Below are 26065 nucleotides of genomic sequence, written 5' to 3'. Positions count from 1 at the left end.
CGCAATTGTCTGACTCTCTGTGTCTCGGCCGCGTTCCCCCGTCCAAACCCGGCGTCACATCTAAACAGCTGTAATCGAATACGCCGCGGTAACGTTGTCGTCCGCCTGATCACAAGCGTGGGAGATGGCACCAAAAGACCCATTTGAAATGAAGACGAGCAGAAGAGCTCCTGCTATCTTTTTCCCGCCTTGTGTTATCTCGCTCGCTGCCCGCATTTTCCACCAAAATGGGCTGATGCAAAAGCCCTCATTCGGATCACGCCGGGAAAGTTACCAGTGATTTTTTTTTTGCCCCCCTGTTGCCTTTGTCTCGACCGTAATTTGGCTTCTTTGCTGCATTTGAGTGCAGCGCATCATTCGTGATGTTCCAAGCCCCCCTCTGTCATTCAAGTGCGGTCTTGACAAAAAGCAACACATTTCAAGAGTCCGCGAAGCAACATTACGCTTCATTTATTTCTCCTTTTTTTGCCTCCTTCTCCTAGAGATGTCTAAAGATGAGAAACTTGCTTAGCTAGAACATATTTTTTTTTTTTGGTGTGGTTTGCGCTAACCTGGCAGCTTTAAAATCGGATTCGGTAATTTACGTTTTCGATTAAAAGTGTGTACAAGCGAACGATAAGAACCGAAAAAATGAGCACATCGGATTTCATCCGTCATTCGAAATCCCACAAAGAAAGCTACGCTACGTTAGCTTGATACATTAGCTTGATACTTTAGCTCACCGCTAGCTAAACAAACAATGCTTGACACAGTTGAATTAAGAAGAATATACAGAAAACAAGGAGAGACCATGAAAAATGTTGACATGGTTATGAATGTGAGCAGCGATTCTAGATTCGGAGAGCAAAGTGGTGAGCAGCTAACGTGAGTCCACAGCGGCTGCTAATGCGCTAACGCATTTAGCGATTGAGCCGCGATTGTTCCACCGTGACGATCTCGAAACTTCAAAGAATCCAAACATACTCATTTGCGACTTACTCACACCGCTTTTCCTCGCCGCCTGATAAATAGTTCCGAAAGACCCCTCGCTGTTTTATTTAAAAGACGAGCAAACGGACAACAAGGGAGCCAGCCGTCGACAGCTGCGCTTACGAGGCGGGGAGCAATTTGGTGCGGAGAGGCTCAATGGCCTCATGAATCAAGCCAATATGGACAATGCCGGAGCGATTAAGAGAGCGGGACAAGCCGCCTGGAGGTTTCCCTCGCTGTCGCCAACTGTCTGCGCAATCATTCTATGTCCTCAACAAGTCAAGGAAGGTCGATTGTCCCGCTTCTTCGCTCTCCCACAAAAAAAATATCTGTTGGTTTGTTTCAAACACCCGGCAGACAAACAGCTGACCTCTTGTCGGCTACTTAAGCTGCTCACGCTAATGACGGCAATCAAAACACGGGCGCTAATGCTGCTAATAGTGACGATAGCGCTAATGAGGAGGCTACCTGGGAGGCTGTTTGCTTAAGCTGTTTTTCTGGCTCACCCGCGGGGGAGCTCAGATAAGAAGCCCTGATATCCTGTCGTAGCCATCCCCAGGTGGGCCCCCTCGAATGTCATCGACGCTCATCTGCACCGGAGGACCGCTAATACACGGCGCTAATTAAAGGCAGGGGGAATGAGCTAACGCTAACAGTCCCTCGAGGGGGAGCGGTGAAAGCAGCCTGATTGTTCTCTCCTTGCGACAACGGAGGTCATGGAACATTTTGCTTTCCAAGCGGCCCCACCTCCAAAGAGCCCACTCGGAATTTTCTTCTGCAAAGTGTCAGAACGAAGAGTGCTTAAGTTCGTCTCTGCTATTTACAGTACGTGCTGTATTCGGTGTCCTGTTTTCGTAATCTGCCACTATTGATTGGAATTTGTCATTGGAGCCACTTCGGTGAGACGGCAAAACGGCCGCGAGAGCAAAATAGAAGGAGTCTCTTTTTACTGTCTTACTGTATGTGACTACTTGACATGTGACTTTCTTAATCGTCACTAATAAGACCAATTACGGTTGCGGTTGGAAGGCTTCGCCTTTGATTACATCAGAGGACGACAACATTAAACAAAATCTATATTCCTCGGGATCAAAGCAAGCGGCGAGCGCCAGATAAAGCGGCGTCTCGTGTTTAGCGATGATAAATGTAGAAAAGAGAAGCTCAGAGAAGTATTCTTGGAATACTGCTCCGCCCCTCCCCCCTCCGCCTTCATTTTTTGGTGTGGCTATCTGGCAGTTGGCCTTTAAGAGTGGGAGTCCGCAGGCTCCGTGCAGGAGCCCGATCCCCTGTTTGGTCATTAAAAGCGGATTGGAGAACGGCATCCATCTGCTGCTCCCTCATTACCGCCGTGAGTGATGGCGCTAATGTTCCCAAACACGGCAGCGGCGAATTGTCAGCGCGACCCTTGACTCGGAGAGCGGACGCGGGCGGGTTAATGATGCCAGCGCACGGACACCGGCGAGCGGCTTCTCTTCCAAGCTGGACTCCGCTGGATGCCGCTTGCATCATTAAGATAGCAAGAAAAAAAAAAAAAAACAGCAGGAAGGCCAAAAGTCAAAGATGGCGGCATCGCTCGTCAATCAAAACCGGCCTGAGCAAAAGATTCCTTTCTTTGCCGTCTCAGGCGGATGGAAAACTCAAACGTGTGAAATGAGTAATAAGGCGTCGATAAAGCGCTAAGCCCGTGACTCAGCGAACGGCGCATTCACCGAGGATAACCGTCTTTTCCACGGCAGCCATTTTGATTTTGCACGCGCGGCATCAAGTAGAGGCTACGTTGCTCTTCTCCTTTTTTTTGAGGGGAGGGAGGGGTTGGTTTTCCTCAGTCGCCTCTTCCTCCCCTCTTTCATCGTGACCCGCTTTCTGCAACGAGGGCCTAACGACGTCATCCCGTCTTTCGGCGACGGCACCGTTACGCTAAAATTCGAATACGCAAAAGCGAAGCGGATCGGCGGTCTCCATCACGCAACTCCGACTTCGCGAGGTGTCTCCGTAGAGTAGATAGTCGACTAAGCACTAATGAGCTCATTGTCTCCGCGGCCCGATCCCTCAAGCGTATCGCACGCACACACGCCCAGTCACCCTCCGCTCTGTTGCCGCCGCACATCCACATTTTGCTGTTCCTCCCTTCCTCATCGCCATCTCTTTGTTTTTTCCTCGACCTTTTGAGGTATCCGAACCGGCGGCTGTTTGTTTGCATTTTGGGTCGGGCCACGGGGTTACCTCGGGTCATCGGAGGGACAGGGAGCCAGACACGATGGACGCCACTGTCATCCACTGATGGCGGCAATAGCGCTGCCCTCTGCTGGACATCTTTACAAAGAAGACCGCTCACCAACTTTCGTTCGCTAGGTTATATCCGTTTGCCTGAGACGGATTTTTCGCTTTGGAAACAAATATAAATGGCCGCCGAGTTGCGCCGGCATTAAAAGAGCCACTCTTGATCCCATAAAAGGTGTCTTTGTGGTAAATGCAGCTGCTGCACTGCAGTCCGCTGCACTCGGGCTAGCTGGTAATTATCACCGCCTCGCCGGGGAGACGCAGAGACTAATGCCTCGTTCCATAAAAAGTCGAGGGAAAAAAAAAAAGCTGAGGAAAAAAAAAGCTGATGGAATGAGTGTCGTATCTCCGTTGTTGCTCTCTAAACTTCGAGGCGAGTCCCGCGGGAACTGTCAGGGAGAACTGAACCGATTGTGACCGGAAAATGAACTCAAATTTGCTTCTCTGGTCCTTCAATTTTATTTCATTATTCCAACTTTAATTACTTAGCCATTGTGCGGCTGAAGCGCTCCTAGATTAAAATGGACACTCTTTTAATAACCCCCCTCCCAAAAAAAGGAACACACCTCAAAGATGGAATAATTAAAGCAGCAGCAAGATAAGATTCATATCCTCTTCCCTCCTCTCTCGATTGGGCTCCAACCAGAACGCAGAATTGACCACTACAGTGATTTCCAGTCAATATCACTATTGATACCTTTTGTAACATTTCAGTTTGGAGGTTTGCTGTGGATTTTTTTTTTTTTTAATATGTGCCTCTGTTCAGTAAAGCTTGGGAAACCGCTGACATGAAAGTAGTGGAGAGGATAAAAAAGACATTTTATGGAAAGCTTTTAATGACGCGTCTCAAGGTGAACGTGGGCCGGGCGGGGTCGTGCCCCTCTGGGACCGAGTCTATTTAAAGGGAGGGACGGACAACATGACTCTCCTCAACGAAAAGTGGGGCAGGACGTTTGCCGCGTCCTCCTCGCAAACCGGTGTACTCGATGCGATATTCCGATTTGTTTCCGCATGCTCGCTTTCCGTCAAAGTTCTGCTGCAGCCTGAATTTCCACGCGAACTCGGTAGAAGTCACGATAAAGAACCTTATCCGAATGAAAGTATAAAGCATGAAGATAGGTGATGGTAACCGAGTCTGCCTGCAGAACTTGCGCCGCGTGACGATACCTTCTGACGCGGCGCCGTTGTCTTTCGCTAACTTACGCTAACAGAAATATCTTAAATTCAACATTTTTTTTGGTATAAAACAAACATCCAGGCCATAAATATCACACAAATATAAAATAAAGTAATGTGTTTAGTGGTCGCTGAGTATACTTATTTTTTTGCCACCTTTATACTAACATGCTAACACATTAGCAACAACAGCAAGTGCAGTAGTAATTGGCTGTGACAATATATTCTGCTATCGCTGACTTCTAACACATTAGTACAGTCACGATTATAGTAAATATTTATATAAAATAAGTTTCTACATCTTACGTAAATATATAACGCAAAACAGCAGGTGCAGTGGTAACCCGACGTGCTCTTTTGCCGCGGCGCGAGCTAGTTAGCCGCACGTCGTTCTATCCCCCTGTGCTGGAATTTGTCACAATTTATTGATCATTTGTGTTTCCAGTTACACGAGTATAGCGACATCGCTTCAATGTTTTCCCAAGCATTTTATTCCTGTCATCTGCCGGGATGTTTTAGAAGCCCCAAACGGGCGATAACCTCGGTAGCTACTATGTTAGCAGCTCGCTGTACCTCCCTATTATCCAGCTTTGATTTGTGGCCCATTTAACAAACACTCTGATTTTCAGTGCATCTCTCCATGTAGGCTAAGCGTGTTTGTCAGCGCTCCTATCCTGCGTACCCTCGTGGCCTCACCTAGTGAGAAAGCCACGGCCGGTTAGCTCGGCAAAGGCGATAGGGCTTGACACATATTTACCAAAGCCACGCAAACAAATGGGCCGCTTTTGCCAACAGCATCCCCTCCGGCCATTTTACGAGTCGCACGCGTCGACTCGTTTCCTTCCATTACGCGGCGGCCGCCCTCGCGTCTCTTTTTCATCCCTCGGTGCTGACACGCCAGTCTGAAGCGATTAGCGTCATACCTTGCTATGAGCTTAAAACATGGGGGAGGTGTCCTTTTCATTCTGGCATAATAGCTTCTCTCTGAGAACACAGTCATCTTCACCTTCCATTCGGGTTCCAGACCAAAAAAAAAAAAAAGTCCCTTTTTTTGAATCCAGCTATAAAAGGTGAACGCGGTACAATATACACCTGAATGTTTGAAGCGGAACCTTTCTCGGTTTGCACATTGGGGACCACTTCAAAAAAATACTTGGCTATTACCGTAGTGATAAAAAAACAAAGCAGAGGTTTTATTCTTCTATTGAATCTTTTTTTTAAACTTCTGTATTGTCACTGTGGTTAACTACAGTCATGCCTTGAGATACAAACGCCCCAACTTACGATGTTTTCCACATACAGGCCGATTTGCAGCTACGCCCATTTGAAGTTTACCGTCAAGCCAAACGTGAAACAAAAAAAACGGCACATTTTTCAACCAAACGACATTGCCTTAAAAACCTCCCCCTACTAGCTCGTTGCTAATATATAATGGAAACGCCATTGACATGCTAATGGTTAGCATCAATGTTAAGTCTTTTACTCCTCTTGAAGTAGCAAATGTTAAAAAAAAAATGGCGGGATAGGCATATATTCTTTATCCTCTGTGTACATTGACTAAAATGACAGAATCCAGACTCAATAAACCTGCTCCAGAAACTATTCGAATGCAAGCAAGTCAAAAAGTCAAATTTTCCATCAGCTGTACCCCTTTAATCTACAAAGTACGCAGCCACGATTTGAGAAATATTTGTATATTATGCACGCTATTTAGCCCGCTTCAGCATTTTATAAGGAGCGCTAGGGGAGTCGTCCGACCGAATGAAGTCGCGAGAGCCACTAATTCAAAACGACGGCTGCCGAGCACAGTGGGAACTCGCAGTGCGCCCACCTTGGGCGCAAGCAGATCAGCTCCGTCTAGGTCAACCATTCCAAGTTGAAGTGAGCTTTAAATTAGTCTTCACACGAGATGGGATGAAGCCGACGGACAGCTGTGACCTTTCTAAACGAGAGTCTGCGGCCAAAGTCGGCGTTGCTTTCTAATTGAAACCTTCAACGCTTCAATTGAGGAGCAGAGGAAGCAAAATAAGGCCGGAAAAGATGTCCAGTTGGCCCACGCTGATGCCCTTCATGTCGGCGAGCTCGAGACACTTCATAAGGTCGAGTTATTTCTTAATGCGTGACGCATCTTGGCTGGGAAACGCGTGTCGGGAAAGCAGGTGGGGCTGTCATCAGCCAAGACAAATAAACACCTCGGAGGCACTCGGCCAAAACTGCCCTCTGTCGCTCGTTTTTCTCCGCTTCACTTTGACTGATGGATGATGCCCGATTTAAAAAGTTGCCCGTGTTTTAGCTTTCAGGTGCAACTTTTAGATTAACCTACAATGCACCGCAACTTTGATCGGGGGACTTTTCAGGTCTCTGTCGCAACTCGCTGACGAGAACCTTAGCCTACAAAATGAACGGCGTACAGATTCGACAGAAGGAAATAGAAAAAGATCTGTTCAGATAAAGAGTATGAATACACCATGTGATATGACCTCGGAAGTACCGCAAGGATCGATTCTTGAACCCCAAACAATTCATGATTTGGTAAATGCATCGAAGCTACATGGAACTTCTTTACTGATGACAGTTATTTTATTCTGGGACGATTACCGTTTTTTTCCATGTATAATGCGCAAAATTTAACTAATTTATTGTCCGAAAATCTGGGGTGCGCATTATACATGGGTACAATTTTTTTTTTTATCCGGATATGATACGGAGGCCGCCATTAGAGATGCGCTTTCTTCTCTGCTGTTCACGTCAAACACACTCCATACGAACACAATGCTCTCGTATCAGACGCTTGCTCGATCATCTGCTCGTTTGCTGTCACAATGTACCCTACACAAATCCGAAACATTTCTTCGCTATCGAGTTTGCTAGCGCATGCGCAGTGATAATGACCGTCAGAATAACATCCGGTTGTTCCCAAAGGTGATCTTTTTTCTGAAATAATTTTACGTTTACGGACTTAAGTAGGTCTCAAAATTTGGGTGCGTATTATACATGGGTACAGGCTTTTTTTCCAGCATCGACATGCCATTTTTAGGGTGCGTATTATACATGGGGGCGCATTATACATGGAAAAAAACGGTAAACAACTCGTGAGGAGCGAATACAAAAATGGAAAGAGTATTTTTAATATCTAGAAATGAAGAAAATTACACAAAAAACGTGTATTCGTTCACCTAAACCCACACTAAATGCACAGTTGGAAAAAGGTCGGGCATGGAAACTCCGGAAGCTTAAGCCGGTTATTGTGTCAGATCTAATTGAAGGAATATTCGACAACAACAGAGAAAAAAAAAATAGCACTCATACATCCTCAAAGGAGGGATTACAGTTCCAAACTGGAGATGAGTAGGGGGAGAAGAAAATTGGTGTCAGAAATGGGCATGGACTTCCAGGCGGAGTAATTATGCCCGTTGAAAAGTTCAAGCCTCATTTCCCGAGCTTACGTCGTTCAGTGGGCGACCTCATCCGTGATGCGATGAAAAGAAGCATTCTGTTCATAACAAGTCTAAATGACGTTAGCATACGGGGGAATGCGTACCGCTCGTTTAGGCTACGGGTATTGGTCGATTGAGATCTAATGTGAACGGCACTCGGCCGACCTCTGGGACTCGAACGGGCCGGTGGCCGAGCCCTGAAACGAAATGCGCTACCGCAAGGTCAAAGGCAGGACAGCGGCGCGATCGATGCTAACGCGATTAGCGACGCGCCGAGGCGGCTGGCGGTTAGAGGCCGTCGCGGAGGTGCGAGGGATCCCGGGAACAGACGTGTGCAGGTTAACGCACAGCTGCCCGTGGAGGCTAATCCATTTAGGACTGTAAACACAGACGAGTCCAGGGGACATTTATTGCTCGGGCCACTATATCATCTTCTCCACGAGCTAAAGCTGAATGCATAAGTTCAATTAAAAGCCACCGCCATGAAGGATCGCTAACCAATTACAGCCGGCGACCAGGACAAACTGGGACTCCCGCCGGTCTTAGCGAGAAACGTTTTCAATCCTGTTCTGTTCAATATACAGTACGGGAATAAAAATGGAAAAGTGTGCGTATTTGCCAATGAGCCTTTTTATGAACTGCGCTCAATGGGGTCGCCGAGACAAGACTCGCCACGCTGCACTTTTGGTAGCCACCGCGAGTAAAAGCGAAGCATCAGTGTAAAACACATCATATAGATTGTGGTGGGAAAACGACATTTGGCGAGAAACTGTCATGACATTTCAAAACCTGACCATCTTAAATCGTGTTAATTCGTCTTATTTTTGCATAATGTGCTGCTCTCTCTCTCTTTCTCTCTCGCTCTCTTTCTCTCTCTGTCTCGCTCTCTCTCTTTTTCTCTTCTCGCTGTCTTTCTCCCTCTCTCTCTCTCGCCCGATCCCTCTCTTTTTTTCTCTCCTCGCTGTCTTTCTCTCTCTCGCTCACTCTCTCCCTCTTTCTCCCTCTTTCTCTCCTTCTATCTTTCTCTCTCGCTCTCTCTCTCTCTCTCTCTCTCTCTCTCTCTCTCTCTCGTATTTTAAGTACGACTTGAGTACTGAAGTCTCTCTCTCTCCCCCCTTCTCTTTCTTTCTCTCTCCCTCTCTCTCTCCCTCTCTCTCTCTCCCTCTCTCTCTCCCTCTCTCCCTCCCTCTCCCTCTCTCTCTCTCTCTCGTATTTTAAGTACGACTTAAGTACTGAAAAGTCTCTCTCTCCCCCCTTCTCTTTCTTTCTCTCTCTCTCCCTCCCTCTCTCCCTCTCTCCCTCCCTCTCTCTCTCTCTCTCTCTCTCTCTCTCTCTCTCTCTCTCTCTCTCTCTCTCTCTCTCTCTCTCTCTCTCTCTCTCTCTCTCTCTCTCTCTCTCTCGCTGCAGAAGACTACCTTCTAATTGGCCGCACGCATGTTCCTCGCACGCCGTGATGACAAACAGGCTTCGGCAAATGCCTTGACCGTAGCGTGGTGGCTGATTATGCGGAGGAGGTGTTGGACTTGGGCGGGGGACAGGTGGTGCTTGGACTCCAAGGGGGGGGGGTGTTGGATGGAGTTGAAACAAGAGAAAAATGCGTTTGCAGAACACAAAAGGAGCCCTTGCTTCGCCGGTTCTCTGCGCTTTAAATAGTTGGCATCTCTTTTTTTTTTTTCTTTTCCGTCATCCCCCTGTTGAGATTGAGAGGGAAAAAAAAAATCTGCAATTGCACGCCCACACGCAGGGAGTGGGGAGAAAGAGAGGCAGCTGTAGAAACACTTGCCTCTTCGTATCAGAATAGACAATGACATGTATTTATAGTCCCTAAAAAGATAAGTCACATTCAAAGACGGTGGACATTTGGCTCGTGCCTCAAGCAAGGAACACACGAGCATGCGCGCGCGCACACACACACACACACACGCACGGTAACTTTGAAAATCTGAACTCAATTTTAAATCCCACCGCCGCACAAGAGAGAGCCCACCCAATGACAAAGCTTTGACGTGTGTCTGCTTCAAATTTACAATTGTTAATAATTACCGTATTTTCCGGCCTATAAGGCGCACCGGACTATAAGGCGCACCTTCAATGAATGGCCCATTTTAAAACTTTATCCTTATATAAGGCGCACCGGACTATAAGGCGCACCATTAATGCATCATGTCAGATTTTTAATCCAAATCAAATCATTTTCCATTTTATCTTTTTTATTTCAACTTCAGACGGAACAAATTACTTTATAATCATAAAATAATGATCCATAGTCTTTTTGATTCATGATTCATAGTCTTCAGCGGGCCACTTATGATTGATTTCATGACACAATGCTTTGGGACAGTTTAAATTTAGGAATTTGGTCCATATATAAGGCGCACCGGACTATAAGGCGCACTGTTGGTTTTTGAGAAAATTTTAGGTTTTTAGGTGCGCCTTATAGGGCGGAAAATACGGTACTCAGGATCATTTGTCAGTGACATCGACCAATCGCGTCATTGCATATGTTGATGGCGAATTGGACCCGATTGTCAGTTTGATTGTTTTTCGATGGGTGTCCCGGTTCCAATTCAGACCGCAACCATTTCTCGCATTTCTCAAATTGATCCGCAATCGCCCCACCTTGACCGATTTCTTCTCTAGTAGCAACGCCAAGGAATTTCATTACCAAAATGTGCAGCCCAAAAAAAAAAAAAATCATGTCGGACGTTCCAATTCATTAGGCCAAGTGCTCTCGCCTTATTTGTTTCTCATTATTTCCCTACCCTCTTATATTTGCATCAGATTAAAACGGTGCTCGGATGGTGCGCAATTAATTTGAGCAAGAAAAAGACCAGGTTGCGAAATCAAATAGCTTTTCTCGCTCGAGGAGCCGACTGCGTTTACGCTTCCGCCCGGATTCCTCCACCTTTGATACTTTTGTCCTCCGTCGAGGTCGGCCAAAGAAAAGCATCGAAAACCCGGAGGGGGGCGCGGGATTAGCGTCGGCATATATGTATTGACATGGATTAGGATTTTGATGCCGTTAAAAGGTCAGGACAAGAGCATTTGGGGGAATTGGTCAGCGGGGTCTAAGCCTGGATAATGCCCCAAAGACTCTTGTAAAGTCGCCCCCAAAGCGGAGGCAGTCATAAAAATAATCATAAAAGAGGGGAGGCCAGATCATAAACAATCAAGAAATGCCATTTTTATTCCCCAAACCATCTGCTGCCGTCCTAATCTGCGTTTGCTTTCGACGAAGATTAAGCCGAACCCCCGTCAGTTAAATCGGCCTTTTTTTTTTCTTCTTCTTTCCGCAACTTTGTATTTATGAATCGATGTGCGCGCACGTCCGAGCAATCCGTCACGGATTAAGACGATTGAGCTCTGATTCAAACGTGAGGTGATGGGCAGTTTTACTTTAGGAGAGCGTGGATAATGAATCAAAACTTTTTGGGCACACAGCGCACACGTGAACCCAATCTGTCACTCGGACGGGATTTTCCCGCAGAACCCCGAGATAAAAAAAAGTTGACGTAGGCGGGCGGCTCCACTCCCGAAAACCCGTTTAAATGCGCTCGTCACTTGCTTCAATCCCACCCCTCGTGGCCCTTTGAGAGGCTTTTGCGACCCGTCTGGCAAAGTGATGGCCTCGGGCGCAGATTAAGCCGCAGACAAAAAAAAAAACAACGCGATTGGTTTAGCGTCGCAGGTGGGCCATTAGTTTGCGGGCCCGGTCACAAACTAAAAAGACAGGAAGGCGCCGGTCCAAATACTTTGCCAGGTGTGTTCCCAGCGTGTTTGTTCTAAGGGTTAATCTGTGTGTAAAGCTCATCCTGAAGTCACCTGGCTCGGGGCCAGAGTCACGTTACGCCGCTGCGCTCGACTCGTCTCGTCTCCGGGGGCAAACATTGGCACGTTTATTTAAAAGACGGCGCTGCGGGCTGTTTGACGCTTGCGCCACCAGGTGGACTTTACGGTCTACAGAAATAAACAATTGTGTTCTGTATCTGAAACAGCCACTTTTTCCTTCTGTGAGCTTCATGCTAATGCTAATTAGCGAGCGATTGTGTCCTGTATCTGACAGCCACATAACGTTGCCTTCTGTGAGCTTCAGGCTAATGCTAATTAGCGAGCGATTGTGTCCTGTATGTGAAACAGCCACATAACTTTGCCTTCTGTGAGGTTTATGCTAATGCTAATTAGCTTCTGTGTCGCAGTGTGCTGTAACTCAAACGGTGCGGCAACACAATCCCTGCGGTCATATTCTTGATCATGTGCCTTTTATCAGTGCCGTACTGATGAGCCAAGAGGATTTGAAGATGTCTTGTTTTTAAGTTATTTTCGGCCATGTTTTTTATTTAGTCTATTATTATGTCATGCTATTTTTTTTCTCCAATATCTGCTCTATCAGCTACTTCAATTGGAGTTGCCGACCCCAAAATTGTAGCCTTTGCGATTTGAAAATTCCCTTGGACTACATCGCCATGCCAATACGAAATTGATTCATTATTCAGCCCTACAACAAAATAACAGCCAAAATGGCGGGGCTGCTGCTCCATTCCAGCTTTTGGATGCATATTCATAGCAGATGAAAATGGCAGCTGAGCACCCCCCCCCCCCTCCTCCAATCCCCGCCGTGATAATTCTGGAGCCGTCAGCGGGTTGTGTTCTGCGAGCGTCTTTGCATACTGCTGACAACGTTTTCACTGCGACTCCAAATCCGAGAAAGGAGGGCAAGGCGCCGGGAACAATGACGACGGCTGGGAGAGGCGTCTTGTGTACTGTACGTGCGACACGTTTAACGCCGTCGCCTTTCAAATGGGTCACGCATGTGCACAATTTGCTTTGCCCTAACGGACGTGCGCTAGCGTGCGCCACCGATACCGAGGCAGCGCTCGGCCTTCATAAAACACGCGTGATGTTCGCCATGACGGGCGTCGCTCGGCCGCCGCGGCCTTTGGTGTCAAAGTCTGTCGGACGCGGAAGACTCCACGCCGCCACGGGAAGGAATTAACGCCATCCGCTTCCCCTCTTTGGGAGGGATAGGGGGGCGGGGGGGATGGCTCAGGGTTAGGAGATAATGAGCATCCTGCAATATTTAGATACTTGTGTAATCAGCCATCCTCTTGCAGAGGATTTCTTCACCGGAGTAATTGTCTCTGTGAGCAGGGACCCCCGGAATAAATCTGAAGGAAATAAAAAGGAGGGAGGAATCAAATCTTTGGCTGTTGTGAGAGAACAACTCGTGTTGTGGCCACTGTCATCATCCCCCTGACCTCAACCCAATGGAGAACCTTCTTAAAAGGAAGCTCCGGAAAGTTGACTGATGGCATACGCCCGAAATCATCGTTTTCCAATTGAATGAATGGAAACGCCATTAATCCGTTCTAGACTCCTACAATGAAACAACAACATGGTTGAAAGGTTTATTTTGATAAGGTAGCACTCTAAAAATATTACTCTTGAAGTGTGCCCACTTTGACCACCTGGGGGCAGTATAAGAAGTTATGAATCACACTTGCGTTCTTGGCAGTCCTTGTCTCTTTGTCTTGCCTTGAACTTAACATTCATATCAGTTGCTCTGCTCCGAGGATAAAGAATATATGACCCCTCTTGACCTATTTGTGATCTATCTGCTGTCAAATGGGTTAAACCGGTCCGATGTAGATGCTAATGACCATTAGTATGCTAGCTAGCGGGACCTTTCTTTAGGTAGCGGTTTTGGAATTTTAACTTTCATTTAACCGAAAAAGCTCAACAGGGAGTCACATGAAACAGTCTCATAACGCCAACGAGCCATCGGTTCACCATCACAATAGGAACATCTGTCGCCGTCTCGGAAGCGTGAGGGCAGCGAGCTGTTCTCTCGGCCCAGAACTTCTTATTTATTTCAACAAGTATCTCAAATGTCAGAGGTTAAGCAGCCGGCGGGCCCGGCCGCCGCATACATAATACAAAGCGAGGGCTAGGACGAAAACATGCGCAAACATCGGCCCAAAAAAAAAAAAACGTGTCTACACATTTTGGTGATTCCTATCTTAAAAGGTCACAATGGCGAGGAAGGAGGTGTGTAATCTCCGTCCAATGGGGAATGGACACAATGTGATAAATGGCGTGTGTGTGGACGGAAGATACGGCTGTTCATATTTTCCTTCGCCAAAACGAGCGATTCGTTTTCGCTACGTCCGCTCCGAGCTCCAATCAGACAAACGCGTGGTGGTTTGACAATCATGGCAAATTCCAGCGTGTGGCCTCGTTGTCGTGGCGACGCGTGAGGCAAATGTAGCAGGAGAAACTTGTTCCCGGGAGTTATTATGCACCGAGCGTATGTGCCTCGCCATCCCTCTCCTCCGCTCTGAGATATGTTTGCCGGCGACATGAATGAATGCATGAGGCGCCGCCGTCCAAGTATCAAACCTACACAATGTGTGAACGCCTCAATGTGTGCGTGTGTGTGTTCTTTTTGCACCACATCCAACTTGAGTGAGAAAAGAATACCACACACACACAGACTTAATTTGTGTGTGTGCACGTGAGTGTGTGTGTGTGTGCAGCAACATATGCACATCTTGGCATAATTAGGTATTCAAAGGAATGACAACGATGTCGGTACAGCTTATTCACATTTCCTTACACAATGCATGACACGCCCCCTTCCACCCCCACATGCAAAATAATGTTGGTGGGAGGGGCCGCGCAAAAACGCAACACCTGTTATTGCACGCCATAGCCGTGCTGTGCTAGCCGGAGAAAAAAAAAAAAGGGGGACGGCAATTGTTTGAATCGGAGCCAGACTTCTGCTTGACTGCACATAAACATGACTGCAGGCCCTCATTAAAAACACAATCATGTCTGTGCGCCGCCATGACAAACTGTGTTGTGTGTGTGTGTTTGAGTTGTGCGGCAACTCCAAAATCGCTCGCCGATTGAACACGTTTTAGAATGTATTCGCATTTTAAACAAAAGCAAGAGGCCATCAAGTTCAGAAATGACTCCTCTGGCTTGCTATTGGATTTGGATTTCTTGGCTCATGTACCGTAATTTTCGGACTATAAGTCGCACTGGAGTATAAGTCGCACCAGCCATAAAATGCCCAAAAAAGTGAAAAAAAACATATATGTATATAAGTCGCTCCTGAGTATAAGTCGCCCCCTCACCCAAACTATGAAGAAAAACGCGACTTATAGTCCGAAAATTACGGTATATATATATATATATATATATAAGGAAATAAGGGAAATATCATGCTCGGTCTGACTATTTATTTGTGGGCTTGCTATCACGTTGCCCGTCTTATTTGGCCCCAGCAAAAATGCCTTAATGTAAATATATAGTGATGCACTGTAAATATTTTTTTTTTCGTTTTTTTTGTAAACAAAGGGGCAAAAAAAATAGGAAGTCGCCCCGCTTTCAAAATTGTTTTCATGTTAATTTTTGTCATGCAAATTGTTTTGTTTTTGGGATGTATATATATATATATATATATATATATATATATATATATATATATATATATATATATATATATATATATATATATATATATATATATACATCCCAAAAACAAAACAATTAGTATATATATATATATATATATATATAATACTAATATAATAATACTAATATAATAATACTAAAATATAGACAAATAAATAAATAAATATATATAATACACACACAGGTACATATATACACAAACTGTGTATGTCTGTCCAAATAGTTCGTGCGAGACGTATCTTTTCCTCCGGAATCCATGGGGAGGGATTTTGGGGGTGCACAACGGGGGCTTTATGGCTCATGTGTGTTTGCGTGCAGAGGCAGTGAGGAGGAAACCGGACCTTTGGATGCGCCACAAGGGTATGATTTGAATACCTGCCTGCTCCAGCTGAGCAGTGATCAATCACTTCTCTGTCAGCCGCCACTCCCCACTGGCGTCTTATCCCACGATGCCTTCCCCCCCCCCCCCCCCCCCCCGCGCCTCGTCCTCTACGTCTTCCTCGCTCTCTCTTTTTTTCTTTTACATTCATTAATTAATTTTCCTCCTCTATATCGCCCGGGCCTCTCCCGCCTCCCCGCTGTTCCATCTGCTTTCCGAGCTTCTGTTCTGCCGTGTTAGTCATTGGCTCGGCGGCCATCTCACGGCTGTCGGCTCCCTCGCTCGGCGTTATCTCGCCGGGTCCCCTTGTTCTGCCTATCTCGCTTACTGTCGCTGTGCCTGGGGGGATATCACCAAAAGAAATAGGGATGCCAAGGAGCAGGTGATGGATAGGATGGGGGCACGCCGTAAAAAATCTACAGGAGGGGGAAAAAAAAACTGTTTACAATAGAACCTCCCTGACATCTTGTGTATTGAACCAACCCAGATTATCTTGTTTTCAGAACGTTTAAGAGCTTTAGGCCACCACATAATGTGGAACGTCATCGACAGACATTGAGATTATATTGAAATAGAGAGAGAGAGAGAGAGAGAGAGAGAAAGAGAGATAGAAACTTTTCAGTACTTAAGTCGTACTTAAAATACAGATGTGTGAAAGAGAGAGAGACAGAGAGAGACAGAGAGAGACAGAGAGAGAGAGACAGAGAGAGAGACAGAGAGAGAGACAGAGAGAGAGAGAGACAGAGAGAGAGACAGAGAGACAGAGAGACAGAGAGACAGAGAGACAGAGAGACAGAGAGACAGAGAGACAGAGAGAGACAGAGAGAGAGAGAGAGACAGAGAGAGACAGAGAGAGAGAGAGAGACAGAGAGAGACAGAGAGAGACAGAGAGAGACAGAGAGAGAGACAGAGAGAGAGACAGAGAGAGAGACAGAGAATCTTTTCAGTACTTAAGTCGTACTCAAAATACAGGTGGTATAAAAGGAGAGATATGAGAGAGAGCGAGTGAGAGAGATGAGAGAGAGAGATATGAGAGAGATAGGGAGAGAGCGAGAGAGAACGAGAGAGAGATATCTAGACAGATATATAGATATAAGTATATTGATACAGATGTGTTGATATAGAGGTCTATGCAGCTTGCCGTTTTTCCATGTGTGTTTTAATATGTGCGCACACATGGGCCGTGACCTTTGGGGCGGGGGATGGTTCATGCTTTGGTGCCTTCTGCTTTGCACAACCATGTATCCCTCCGCCACGTTTGGGGAAATCAAGCCTAAGACCGGCTCCGTTATTGCGGCCCTCGCTCTTGAAATATGAATGGTTTTAATTAAACAGACTTTCTTTGCCATCTGGCCCCACTATCGGGCCTACCTCGTTAACACACTCACGCACGCTCGTTATTAACTGGGCTTTAAAAATTGCCAGACATAACAACAAGCGTGGAGTGGGGAAGCTCTCACTCCCCCCACCCCCCCCCCAAAAAAAACCCTCAAGGCAAAGAAAAAGCGTTTAGAAACAAGCTCGCCCGATTCCCCACCTCTCTTTTGTCCTTTGCCTTACGAACAAGCGCTACATTCGTAATCTCCCAGTAAGGAAAACGTTTGCTCCCCCGTCTGGCAGCCATTCCCAAAGAGTGTGGGAGGCTTGCTCGGACCAGCTATTACTCTTTTTAGAGCCTGCAATATATTTGCACTCTTCATCCGTCTCGGCGGCCGACGCGAATGAACTCTCAGCGGTGTCCGGGCCAGTAAAAGGTTCTTCTATCTGCGAGTGATCATCCTCGAGGTGCCGCCTCGGCTTGCGGGGAGCGTTTTAACGATTTTCTGGCTCCCGGCGACTCGCTTTGCTTGCAAAGTTGTCAGTAAACATACAGATGGGCAAAACGCCTTCCCCGGGAACGGTAAATTCAGTCCAAACAAGCTAAGCTAAAAGGTAACGCCGTGCCGCTGCGCGGACCTCGTCATGTGACCGCTGAACGGTTTCAGACAAAAGTGTCAAGTGGTTGAACTTTGCAGCTTCAAACAGGTCCCAGGGGACTGTGGTGAAATCAAGCTAGTAGCGATAGTAAGCGATCGCCACATTTACAGACCTATATTAAGCGTACATGACAAAACAGACATCTAGCCATCACCCGATCAAGGTCGGCCATTTTTGACTCGAATGCGTCGGCGACTTTTCCGCTTCCGAGGTTTGACGTAGCGCTCCTAGCTTGCGACCATGCGGCGGCATGTTGTTCGTTTTGCCGATCGAGTCCAAGAGGTCGGGAAAACGCCACCTCGGAGTGACGCGCTGATCAATACGACGGCACAAGGCACGTCGCCGGAAGAATATAATTGGTTGTTTGACGCCGAACTTTGTGAATATCCGATGGGGTGTGGGGGCGAGCTCATGAATAAGTGAAGGGGCCCAGCTGTGCAGCGTGATCAAGAAGGCAGCAATATTCCAGATGCCGTACTCTTGAGTCATATTCTGTAGTCAGCGCCCTTCCATTTTTAAGGTCTGCTATCAAGCGGAGAATTTTTCAACACTCCCGTCGCCCAATTTGATGAAAGCCCGACGTGGGAGGTCTGATGCAAATGCTGTCTGGAAGGCGCTGACAGGCACAGGGACAACGACATAACGCCGTAGAAGTAAAACAATAGACGTCCCTCCCCCGTTAGAGGCTCGAGCAGTTGCCCTAACCTTTGATAATTGCATTTATTTTGCACTTAGGTGTTGAACTGACGCACTGGTTCGCTGTCTCTTTGACGTCTATAACCGTCAATGGCACTGAAGGAGTTAAGCTGTAGCCATGTGTGAGTCGGTGAGCAAAGGTCTTCCTCAAGGACACTTTGGCTTCCTTTTAAGGGCTTGCATGACAAGAAATTATTTCCCGCCTAATTCGTGGCGGCAGGCAGTTAGGAACAGACTGCAAAAAAGTGCCGACTGTCCAAAGATTGTTTTTTTAATTTGACGCATCTCCAAGGTGGCTCTATCTGCCCCCGCCACAATCCCCCCCCCTCCATCAGTCCATATTATAGCCAGCTGCTCATCTGACGTCGGACATCTGTTTGCGCAAGTCCTTGTGCGTCAAGAGCCACGGCGAGGTCCTTAATCCGGTTATCTTGATTACTCATATTTATCTTCAAATGAAAAATGATAGCACAGCGGCATCACTACACAAATGCACCGACTCCGCTATGAAGAAACCCGAACTCTCGTGTGAAGATTGACTCCAAACTCGCGGACCTCGAGTTGTTAAGTATGAGTATCACATTCACCCCACGCAAAGACTGTAGTCTTTACACAGCAGGTCTATCCCACGTTTAGAAAAATATTAGCTCTTTCACGCAGGCCTCCAGGCAAATACACAGCAACTGCCAACACAGCTTCTTATCAATTCGAGTAGGGTATTAGCCTCCTGTGGTCACCCCCCCCCCTTTCATTTTCTTTCCAAGACAAGGCGTGATACAATGCGGAGAGGACGTTCTTTGGGAATCATCCAAAGCGGCCTCCAGAAAAAAAGGGGAACGTTGGCCTGAAAAGGTCTAATATTTGTCAGGCGGTACAGCGGACTATTGCGTGGTACGATTGACTGTATGTACCCCGGTCTCTCGGCTCCGACAGACTAGAAAGTGGAATGGATGGATGGAGGGTTCGCGTAGACGCCCAAGTGCCGCGTTGTACGCATGTCGTCCCTTATCCTGGTTTTGAACTACACGCTTGGACATCTGTCTACCTGCCATCCTGCTTGGAACGCTCTGGGCAGTATGTGGGGTGTATGTGTTCCCTGGATCTGATCTCCTTTCAGTGTTTGCCCCTACCATTTTCCATGTGCTCTGCCTCACCGACACTGCCATCCGGCGTGGTCCTCTCGTAGCTGTCCTCGGGCAGGGGCAGGGCGCCCAGTCGGGGCCCTGACGAACTCTTGCTGCTGGGCGTCTCGGACTCGTCCAGGCCGCTGTCGTAGCAGCTCTGCAGCGATCCCTGCTGGTGAGGGTCCTGGGGCTGGCTCACCACCGAGAAGGTCACTCGGCGAAACGGCTACAAGAGAAACCAAATTGCCGGTGATCACTACAAAAGGGACGCTTAGAGGGGATTTCTGTCCTCAGAAGGCAGTTCGGGGCGGAAACAAAAGCAGGAGAAAGATTCCTAAGAGAGGCTTTCTCGGTCGGACAGTGACGCTAAAGCTAGCTACCACAAAGTCATTCCCCCAAATGGCCGTGGGGCACTCGCATCTTTGCTCATCTTTTCCGGAATGTGTCCTCTGTTATTCCCCGAATAACTCAGCCATTCATTCTTTTTGTACTCTGGCCAAAGCAATAAACTTATTACGTTGGGGCTAGCTTGAGGAATGTCAGGTTTTTTTTTTTGGTTTCATTTTTTGGGGGGCCTGCCTTTGAAATGTCCTATTTGGTCGGCGGCCCTTGAAAGTTTGTGTTTGCTTCTCTTCCAAGCCCGTGTTGTCATGCTTTGCCTCTACTCCCTAACATTTATGAGTCTATGCTAGCGTGCTATGTAGCTTAGCACGCGGGCTAATACGGTTGATGGTAGTTTGTTCGTGCTGACGACAACTGAAAACAGTCTTTTCGTCCCGTGTTCACCATAATCGCGAGCAAGGAGCACGTCGAAACGTTCTCTCCGATACTTTCCGACAACTTTCATTACTTTTAACACCCGCAAATGCATCAATAGGACCCTACGGAGCAGACCTGTAAACATGCCCCCCTCCCTCAGCCTTGGTGCGAGCCAGCAGAATGTTTTTCACTCATTTATTGACAAAAGGACGGTGAGTGAACGAGGGCCCGGCAAGTCTTAGCAGCAGATAAGAGCGAGCATTCCGATCCGGCCGGCCGAGTCGCTGCCGGAGGAGCCGCAGTCGATACGCGTTGCTAGATCGAAGGCGTTATTGAGCAGTGTCAGTGAGTTAAGCAGTAAGAGCATTTCATTAGAGGAGAAGCCCCTTTCTTTGCCTCCCCCACCGTCTGGGTTGCTCTCCCTCATCGCCTCTGTAGCTCTGCTTCGCTATCGGAGTACGGCGCAGAGGTAACGGCGGAAGGGAGCCGGTGAAAGCTTCCATTGGGCCCCGTCTTTGCCGTTATCACAACAAACGTCTCAACGACTGTTCTATGCGCTTCGTATGCTAACGCTAACATTGTCACGGGCCATTCTTGCTTCTCAAAGTCATTATTTCGTTTCTATTCTGATGCCATCCATCTTTTTTCTTTGCACGCTGCCGTGACGCATCGCGGAAAGAAAAACTACAAAAAAATGCGACGCGTCGTTTCTGAACGTTGGCAACGCCGTTCGACTGCGAACGTGCATTTATTGAGTTACTTCCACCGAGTTGGCGTTCTCTGGCTGACTGACGCAGGCGGCAATTCTGGCAATAAATCATGTTTGCGTGTAATTACAAGCAACACTCAACAAATGAATCGGTATAAATATTCATACGCCGATCTCACTCGGATAGCCAAACATTTGTTGTGTAATTAAAACCGCGGACCCAGACGGGAAAACGACTCCGTGAGTGTAGCAACACTCGGGTCCATGTTAAGATGTTCCATGTTGTTTTGTTTACGCACCCAAACACTTTTTTCTTTGGTTTGTGAGGTGTCGCTTGTGGATCTGTCTCGCCGCACTGTCCTTGGCAAAACTGTTTTCTCGGTGACACAAACACAATGAATGCTGCCTAATGAATTGGAAACACTCGGGCGAGGAAAAAGAGAAAATTAGTTTGTGGAAATGATGCTGGGGGAAATATTTTCTCCACCTGAATTTCCTTCTTTATTGGCCGCGTAGCGAGATGGCGGCAGAAAGCTAATGTGTTTGCAGACGGAGTTCACGCCAGGATTGCCGCGGGCTTTGGATGGGAATCTGCTGTAAGCACCATCTGCACCGTGACCTCTGCTCTTCTCAGCTCCTCTCGAACTTTTCAATCTGAGAAGCCTTTCGTTTTCTCTTTCCCAGGTTCGCGTCGGCGAGCGAGCGCTTTAAATGAGACTTTGCTAATATGCCGCGCAGCTACCGAGTTTTAGTTTGTCTAAGGACATTCTATTTTTATTTTAAATTGCCTTTCAAGATGTCTGTTCTTGGTGTTGGATTTTGTCAAATAAATTCCCCCCCCAAAATGCGACTTATACTCCGGTGCGATTTATGTTTTTCTTCTTCTTTATTATGCATTTTATGGCTGGTGCGACTTATAGTCCGGAAAATACGGTAACCAAAACCGACTCAGATGCTGACTCAGACGTTTTGCGTGCAATATAAAGCGAACAAAACAAGTCGAGGCAACTTATTTGTCTTTTTCTTCTTTATTATGCGTTTTATGGCTGGTGCGACTTATACTCCGGAAAATACGGTAACCAAAACCAACTTAGATGCTGACTCAGACGTTTTGCGTGCAATATAAAGCGAACAAAACAAGTCTGAATGGTCACTTGACTTTTAACTTTTTGCTATTTGCAGCAGAGGATTACTGTACAAGCCAAATAAGAATCTCTGCCAAAATGTGCATTATTTTTTTTTTTGCTGTCTATCAGTGTTGAGGGAAATGGCGGCGGCGCAGACTTGACCCTTTCTCAGTACCCTTCCGGGCTTTGTGCATTTGTTAAGCCTTGAACGCCAACATACCCTCTCGCCACCCCCTGGCCTTAAAGTTCACCCATCTGCCAATCAAATCCAACGAGGGAAGCACTCACACAACAAACACACGCAGCCTACGTCCATCTTGCGAAGCTTTTATTCCCGACCGTTACTTTAGATGGCGTTTTACTAGGCTGCCCTAGCGGAAAGCCAATAAAAGTCCTCGCGACAAATCTCTTTAAGAGACAACTTTGTTTATGTTAATGGTAACTCAGGAAAGAGGGGCAGTGTGGATATTTGCAGCCCCTGACTCCCATCCCGGATTTGGGGGGGGTTTGTCGTTCTTGAATTCATAGATGAGAAAAAGATGTCAAACCCTTCCTTCCCCGAGTTGCTGCAAGGCACGCAAAGTGGCTTAACCCCCACGCTGAGCCCGGCCCGCCTTTTAATGGACCACTTTCATTACAAGTTAACACTCGTTTGCTTTATGCTTGCCAGATGCCGGGACCTCTGTGAGGGGGTCGAAGGGGGCGGAGTTTTTTTTTGGGAGGGGGTCGGCGCCTGTGATTGAAAGCCAGCTGCGACAGCCGCGGGTGATTGAGCAAAGCTGCCATCCTCGGAGACGAACAATGCAAAGCAAAGTCGCAGGTAGATTTGGAGGCTTAAGGCAGCCCATTTCCTGTCGGCAACACACGGATTTCTGACTCAAGTACGGGTCAAGCCGGTCAAAACACAAAGCAACGTTTGCCACCTCTTGGATTTTCATTTTCTTCATCCCCATCGCAAACGGTTAGAACACTGATGTCAAAGTCAAGGCTCGGGGGCCCGATCCGGCCCGCCACATCATTTCATGTGGCCCGCTAAATCAAAATGAATGTTTCTTGTTAAAATGCCAAAACCTTCAATTGTATTTCCCTTTAATAATAGTGAGATATTGCATTTTTTTTGTTATAGTCTCAATTTCAAAATAAATTAGATTTTTTTTAACTTTACTGTTGAGTGTATAATATAATAATATATAATATATAATATATAATATATAATATATAATATATAATATATAATATATAATATATAATATATAATATATAATATATAATATATAATATATAATATATAATATATAATATATAATATATAATATCCACACCCATTCATCTCTATTTAAGTCATGGAAACCATAACAACCGGACAAAAAATGTGTTGGACACCTTTGGGTTAGCACGTTGTTTGGAATTGGACTTATTTGGAGTCAAGCACTCAGCGCTGGTCCAGCTGTAAATACGTTTAATTGATGGTAGCAAGGAGATAGAAAGAGCCTCTCGAAATTTCAGCTGAATGACTAAGCGAAAAATCGCCAATCGAGTTTGAAATGAAGCAGCTTTTCAAATTTTAATGGGCAAGCAGACGGAGCCCTGGGGGACGCCACCCGAGAACACAGTGCCAAGTATCAGCATTGTAGCGGTCCACGCTCACGACAGATAAAGACTGTAATTCTACTCGTGTGAATTCAAACAATCATCACTTGGCTGATAGATGAGACAAACGCCCTCAAGGTGAATGACCACGGGGGTCATCAATTGCAACCTGATCAAGCGGCAGCTTTTTTTTTTTTCTTCTTCAGAACACAGTGGCGGTATTGTCCAAAAAGCACAAACAATCTATTGTGGGCGGTCTCTTAGGTGAGCGATCGGGGGCGGAATTTGAACAAGGGTGAGTCTCTGGAATGTTGGCAATAAACGCGGCGGCTTCCTCAGAACGGACTCCCGCCGAGTCAAAGGTTTCGGCCCGGCTGATAGCTCGGGGTCGAGCGCCGCTCCCCACCGCCCGCCCACCGTCGAGCTCCATCTCTCTTCTTCACTTCCTTCCCCCGTCAGTCATCCTCCGCCTGCACATTCCTCCCGTAAGGAAAGACAGGATGAGGAGATGAAACCAGGCGAGCGAGTTCCAAAAAAACACCCCAGACTCCCGTAGAAAGCGCTTTCCAGAGTTCATCCTTTGAATCCACCAAGAAAATCTGCTGTCCTGCTCTACTCCAACAATCCATCATTCAACGTCATTTTGAACACCCACAGCTTCGCTTCTTTTGCCTAAAATCTGTGCACAGTCTGACGGAGCTAACAAATTAGCTTGAGGTACGACCAGGACCAGGAACCATTTGGTCTTTTTTCTCAAGTGGCCGTTGTTGTTTCAGATAGATAGAGAGATAGATAGATTGATAGATTGATAGATAGATAGATTGCTTGATAGATTGATAGATTGCTTGATAGATAGATTGCTTGATAGATAGATAGATTGCTAGATAGATAGATTGATAGATAGATAGATAGATAGATAGATAGATAGATAGATAGATAGATAGATAGATAGATAGATAGATAGATAGATAGATAGATAGATAGATAGATAGATAGATAGATAGATAGATAGATAGATAGATAGATAGATAGATAGATAGATAGATAGATAGATAGATAGATAGATAGATAGATAGATAGATAGATAGATAGATAGATAGATAGATAGATAGATAGATAGATAGATAGATAGATAGATAGATAGATAGATAGATAGATAGATAGATAGATAGATAGATAGATAGATAGATAGATAGATAGATAGATAGATAGATAGATAGATAGATAGATAGATAGATAGATAGATAGATAGATAGATAGATAGATAGATAGATAGATAGATAGATAGATAGATAGATAGATAGATAGATAGATAGATAGATAGATAGATAGATAGATAGATAGAGGACCATTTCTCCACACTTGTTTACTTTCTGTGGTCAAAACTATGACTTCCAATGGTGTCTGTCGGGATCGGTTTTTGGTCTTCCCAGGACCCCCCCTTTTGGATGGTAAAGGGGGAAGCGGCTATTGAAGCCAGATTCTAAAGTTTAGAAGAAAAGGGATTTTTTTTTCCATCCCCTCTTCATCCGCGTCCCCCTCGGAGCCTTTTCTTTCCCTACTGTGTTTGGAATGTCTTTGGAAAATTGCCACGGTTGCACTTTGATATTAGCATGCGGCGGCGGCGGGCGGGCTGGCGCTCACAGCCGTGGGGTCATGGGGGGACAGAAACAGAAAAGATCATACGGCTACTTTCTTTAAGGCTGCGCTAAACTTTTAATTGCTCTTCAAGAGGCGGATTAAGTCGCTGGTGTAAGTGAGATACGATTCTTTGGGGGGGATGCATGTACGCAGTGTTTATCGTTTTGCTTTGGACTCGAGTGGGCTCGCTTGGACGGGTGGAGGCATGCCAGTCCTCAAACTGACCCTGTTGCTTTGCCGTCAAGCAAATGACCTTCCTGCCTGGCAGCTTGCACAGTTGGGGGAGAGGGGGTCCAATCACCGCTTGACTCCACTCAGACTTCAGTAGACAATTGGAGGACTTGGCAAGATTCTGCCTCACTTTGACCCGTTTCCGCTGCACTCCGTTTTGTTGACTTGAAGGGCCTTGTGCATCTGTGTGTGTGTGATGCTTTTTTGTCGTTGTCATCTTAACATGTCAGCCAGCCGTCAGGCAGGGGGGGGGGGTAGGCGTCATGTTGCGGGATCCGTCAGCGCGTCTGACCAGCGGCCCGCTACTGTCAGGTCGCAGCGAGCCCGCGGCCGCCGCCAACGTCAACTTGTTGTGACACGAGTCCGGGTGTCGGCGGGGAGCCCCGCCATTGGCCTGGACTTGATGCAAAGTGGCCCGATGTGAATTTCCGCCTTTTCTGTGGCAGATGTGAGAAGAAGACGCTAACCTGTTGTGCTACATTGAAAATTGCGAA

The 26065-nt window shown here is 46.6% G+C and overlaps 1 protein-coding gene across 3 annotated transcripts in view; it reads right to left on the bottom strand.

Moving 5' to 3' along the window:
- Positions 1-26065, bottom strand: part of pcdh7b (protocadherin 7b) — a 75064-nt gene that overhangs the window by 16368 nt on the left and 32631 nt on the right. For 2 of the 3 annotated variants that reach the window (XM_061287680.1, XM_061287687.1), the window contains one exon: positions 19521-19740. The exons of the other annotated variant lie outside the window; for it this stretch is intronic. In XM_061287680.1, the coding sequence (XP_061143664.1) occupies positions 19521-19740 (220 nt within the window). The remainder of the gene's footprint in view (positions 1-19520; positions 19741-26065) is intronic. 3 annotated transcript variants of the gene reach the window in all.

Source organism: Syngnathus typhle, linkage group LG1 (genome assembly GCF_033458585.1).
Source record: "Syngnathus typhle isolate RoL2023-S1 ecotype Sweden linkage group LG1, RoL_Styp_1.0, whole genome shotgun sequence".
NCBI classification, from domain to species: domain Eukaryota; kingdom Metazoa; phylum Chordata; class Actinopteri; order Syngnathiformes; family Syngnathidae; genus Syngnathus; species Syngnathus typhle.
The sequence above is the reverse complement of the archived record's forward strand: the minus strand, read 5'-3'. Positions and strand labels throughout refer to the sequence as shown.